This window comes from Protobothrops mucrosquamatus, unplaced genomic scaffold, assembly GCF_001527695.2.
Source record: "Protobothrops mucrosquamatus isolate PMUCROS unplaced genomic scaffold, P.Mucros_1.0 scaffold1062, whole genome shotgun sequence".
NCBI lineage: Eukaryota > Metazoa > Chordata > Lepidosauria > Squamata > Viperidae > Protobothrops > Protobothrops mucrosquamatus.
Window position 1 is genome coordinate 91,315 of NW_015387292.1, and position 5,375 is coordinate 96,689.

General features: G+C 39.4%; 1 protein-coding gene across 1 annotated transcript in view; it reads right to left on the minus strand.

Annotated features, from left to right (window-relative positions):
* LOC107291133 overlaps positions 1–5,375 on the minus strand; it is a 67,335-nt gene that overhangs the window by 12,295 nt on the left and 49,665 nt on the right. The window contains exon 4 of the mRNA XM_015820095.1: positions 310–516. Within this exon, the coding sequence (XP_015675581.1) occupies positions 310–516 (207 nt within the window). The remainder of the gene's footprint in view (positions 1–309; positions 517–5,375) is intronic.

Here is a 5,375-nt window from a genome sequence, read left to right on the forward strand (position 1 = left end):
GTTAGATCAGAGGGTGAAGAACTGTAGTTTTCCAAACACTGCTGAACTACAACTCCTTGATCCCTCACTACTGTCATATAGGGAAGGAGGTGGTTGTTGGGAGCAGATCCCCTGACCCAGGTTACAGTAAGTCTTCCCTTTACACTCAAGGTTCAGCTTCTGCTTAAAACATCCTCCTCCACAAGTAATGGTGCAACAGCAGAACTGGTGGCAGAATCCACATAGAAGTCTCCTTGGAAGACTTGGTCCCTATGATACCCATTTTGAACAAGCCAAAATTCTGTTTCCCCCCAGAAAGCTCCAACATACCAAATCCGATCAGACCAAGTGTTTCGCCTCTAATGCGGGCTGCTCCGGAAGCTACTTCCCGTATCTGTTCTACACTCTGCACTCGGGTTCCTTCCCTCAGAGCTTGGTAGAGCCAAGTGTTCCGCCTGTAGAGATTCAGAACATGGCAGAGGGTAGAATCAGCTGTTTCTTCAACTGCTGCAGAAGGTATGTTGCAAACAGCAATCCCTGGAATAGGGGATAGAAACCCAATTTTTAGTGAAGATGAATCTCATAAAATCACAGTTTGCTTCTAAATAAACTACCTTCTGTTTCCTGGAGAAGAAAACACTTTGCAACAGCACTAAACTGGATTAAACATAGCATCTCTTGCACAAAGACGCCTTGGCTACTTCTGTTACTTAGCATACATGTATTATCTTAAATATAAAATGTGTGGCATCAAATTTTAATGCTGATAATTGCAGAAACAGGAACAAGGAAATTCATTTTTCTGAAAGTACCACAAAGTGGGGAATTCTCACTTGCACACCTCTTTGTATTGAGGACAACACATCTTACAAATCAACTGCAGTCCTTGTCTGAAGGCTGAGGCTGGCAGAAAGGTTGTGAATGCTACTACTATAGATAGGTGTAAGAGAGAGATGCAGCCAGTCAGCAGGAGCTCCATACTTTGGCCCCACTGCCTAACTCGTCAATTTATCTGAGTAGCAGTAGTGAAAGTGATGCAATTTTTTTCCTCACTGCTCTTCCTCTAATCCCATTCAGTTTCAACAAATTATAACTAGAATCCCTTCTTCAGATCGGTGAATGCTATGGAAAGTCTCCAGGCGTCATTTAGAAATGCAGTACAGGGATTCCCCACTGATACAGTTGGCTTCCAATCTGGACACCAGCTGCATTTAAAAGTATGTACGTGTGAAATCTCTTAGACTTTGATGCCATGATCAACCATCCATGCTTTTTATTCTATCCTAACATTTCTCCCCAAGACTTATTTTCCTCTTTGCCTTGTATATCTGCAAAAAGATGACTTGCCTTCATGGAATGCCCTGCTTTCACAAGGAAATGCTAAGCTAAATGATATAACGTAATAGGGTTAAGTAATAAGCAGCTTTGATAAAGTGTAGCCATGTTCACTCAGCATAAGACTAATTCTTCTGACTGCAGGATACCAGAGTAAGGAGAGGAGTTCAGCAAAATTAGCTTCTTTCCATTCTTCAGTCACTCCAGGATAGAAGCAGCACCATCTGCTTGCATGCTTTGAAAGCAAAACTCTTCTTAACCTTATTCACAGATTTCTGTCTCTTAAAACAATCTTAGATAACGGGCATAGAGGAATTAATGAAATGCCTTGCTTCAGCACATTTTTATCTCAACTTTCCTCCAATAGCATGAATACCCTACATGCACCAGTCAAGCACTCATGCAAGATTATAGACAGATTATATTGAGAAAATGGTTTGATGGAAGTCTATGAGGTTAGTCTCCTGATGATGCTGAGATTTTAATTGAAGTTCCATTAGCCTTCTTCTCAGACTCTGACACACTCACTCTGGTAACAAACAAATTTCTATATGATAAAGCTTGGTGAAATAAAGCACTTTGGTCCTTCTGAGATAACTTAATCCCCCCCCCCCCCATAATCTTGTACATACTACATATGGGGAGAGCTGGAGGAAAATATGGAGAAGTAATTGAACCAAACTTGTTCATCCTCTTGGTTCATTGCACATGACTAACTTTTAGCATCTATTAATAGTAAGAACGAAGAGGAGGAACAATTCAGGCCCTGAATGTCTACAACAGATCCTTACAACCTTATGTCTTTTTGAAGTAGTGAACTACAACTGCATATTGGCTAGAGAAATTACAGTCCAATGTATTTAGAGGGCACTAGATTGGAGAAGATGGCCTAGAAGATCCAAGAGCTGTTGATGTCATCAGTGTTTTTTCTGTTTTTTAATGTCTCCATGCTATAGGGTAGAGCAGTGGTTCTCAACCTTTTTAATGCCGCGACCCCCAACCGGTCGTAAGTCGAGGACTAAACCGGTCATAAGTCGAGGACTACCCAACCGGTCGTAAGTCGAGGACTTTTCCTGCCCGGGAGCACCGCGCATGCGTGGTTCTGCCCCGAGCCGGCCGAGGCGTAGCTGGCAAGCAGCAGAGACGGAGCAGGCCGACCACCAGCTGGCCCAGCCCAAGGGAGATAAGGCACCCGCCGGAAAAGGGGAAAAAATGGCGGACAGCCTTGCTTGGCGACCCCCGTGAAATGGTCGATCGACCCCAAGTGGGGTCGCGACCCATAGGTTGAGAACCGCTGGGGTAGAGAGTTATGGATGTCTTTAAGGGATATAGCAGTAAGTAAAATATATTTGTATATATTAAGGCATTTAAAATTGCAATAGATTATTTGAGCTTCTGAGGCAATAAAAGAAAATAGTCTTCACAGGAAATCTTCAAATCTAAATGATAAATTACTTCCCTAAAATATTCAGGCAACCAAGTGATGCTAGGAAAACAAAAGTGAGGAGTCATAGGTAAGTTTGAACATATTTATGTAAATGATACCACAAAGAATCTAGTTTAGAAAACAGCTACAAAGGATATGTGATTCTTCCATAAGATTTACAATGGAATACTTTGAATCAATTAATCTTTTTAATGACACCCTATCGACAGATGTACACAGTTGGCAACCTATAAAGATCAATTTTATTTTATATGCTAATGTTATGGAACTCATTAGTAGTAAAACAGTTAACAGTCCTGCTTGCAAATAGCTCAGAACTATTTTAGAAGCAAATTGAAATGGCCAATATGTTACAATTCTTCAGTCTAGTTAAGGATAGCATCATTAGTTGTTTATATTTGTCAGCAATAAGAGACTTTGCTGCAAAGAAATATGAAACCAAGAAAAAAAATACCTGCATACTTAACCCTTAATAAATTACTTCTTTAAAATACTTTCCAAATATTGAGTTGAGCATAAGCCTTTATATAGGGAATAGCTCTAGAAGAAATGTTATACTGTGGTTATCTAATAAAAAATTAAGGCTTCATTATACTGATGGCACTTCAGAATTATTCCCAAATCACTCCACATGGAAGCTACTTGGGGCATTCTCTTCATGAAGACCACTGCATGTAATATGCAGCCTTTGGGCTCAATAAGACCAAAGATAAATTGGCTTCCATTTTTATGCAGCTATGAACACACTTTCTCGCAGTTTATCATAATATGGAGACAAACACACACATGTTTTTTTTAAAAAAAGGTATCTCCAAGATAGCATAGCCATCTTAGAGAATCATGGAAGTTGCAGCCTGTGACAGAGAAGGCTGACATCTGCAAATAGGTAGCACTTTGAAAGGACTACTCCTGGAAACTGTATTATGAAAGGAAGTCTTTAAATAAGATCCTCAGGAATCACTGAGTCCTAAAAGAACTGAAGGCAAGAATAGGAATGCTATCAAGGTGGAGAAATGTGACCTCAATATATGTCCTGCCTTAGCCATGATAGCCAGCCAACCTCACCTCCCTGGTTGTCGTTATGGGGAAAATAGGAGGAAGAAAGTGTGTTGGATATATTTTCCACCTTGAATTATTGGTAAAAATAATAAAGGCAGGATACAAATACACACATACACACACACCACACAAACTCTGATGTCTGTATCCTTTAATTGAGTAAAATGGTGAATCATAGAGCAAACTAGTTGAACCAAGGTACCTCAAATGGGCTAACCTACAGAAGGCATCCAAAATCCAGAACCCTGACTCCCATGAAATTAAAATTTGGCAAACTTTATAAAACATTTTATGACATAAAATAGAGCCGTGGTGGCGCAACTGTTAGAATGCAATACTGCAGGCTAACTCACTGTCACTTCAGGAGTTCGATTCTGAATGGCTCAAGGCTGACTTGGCCTTCCATCCTTCCGAGATCAGTAAAATGAGGATCCAGATTGTTGGGGGCAATAGGCTGACTGTGTAAACCACTTAGAGAGGCTGTAAAGTGCTGTGAAGCAGTATATAAGTCTAAGTGCTATTGCTAAGTGCTATCATAAGACATGCAATACATAAAATGTCAGAAAGCATTTCCTGCTGTCAACTCCTGATGTTTGTTTATGCTATACAGTTCAACATGGGCTACTTTCAAGGCAGATACAGCTCTAAATATCTCCCTGAATTTTTAAGAACTTTTCAAGTACATTAGAAGTTCTGCCATTGTTGAAGGCATTGAGGAATCTGGTACGAAAATACCACTGAAAGAATGACACAAGGAGTCATGGACGCATTCTGTAAGTTAGCCCATTTGAGGTACCTCGGTTCAACTAGTTTGCCCTATGATTCACCATATCACCCAGTAGAAGGTTACAGACATGAGAATTTATATATGTGTATGTTACCAATTAAAATCACTACTATTTTCCAGGAAAATAATATGTGTGTTTCTGTTTGGGTATAGCGTTTGCCAAGGATAGTTCAATTTGAATTCCTGAACTAATCAGGGGATTGGACTCAATACTGTAGAAATCCATTGCCTGATCGGGGAATGACACCTTGTGTATCATGTTGTTAGACAAATGAAGAATTTTCTGTACTTGTGTCAGAAATCATGATCTGACTGATGCAACTGCATTATTGCCACAATAATGTCATGAGACACATTTTACAAAGTTTCCAACTTTCACCTTATATGCACATAGCACAGTTGGTATATTATTTATTATGGGATTCAAGTTCTCTAGCCTGCAATGCAACTATAAGACTCTAAACTTAACAATAAAAGCAATACCATAAGTTTTCTTCTTGCTGGGAATAGAATAACCAAATATGAACACAATAATTTCCAAAATATGTATGGAGTTAAAGATATAACTAGAATGTTCTTCCCAAATTTCTTTTCTTGTTCCAGATGATTCCTATTTTTAAAAAAGATGCTGGTTTGGATGATTGGCAAAAGGGTATAAACAAATTTATTTGGGCAGGCAAGAAACCAAGGGTTAGGTTTAAGATTATGCAGGATATAAGAGAACGAGGAGGTCTTAAAGTTCCTAATTTAAAATTATATTATGATGCG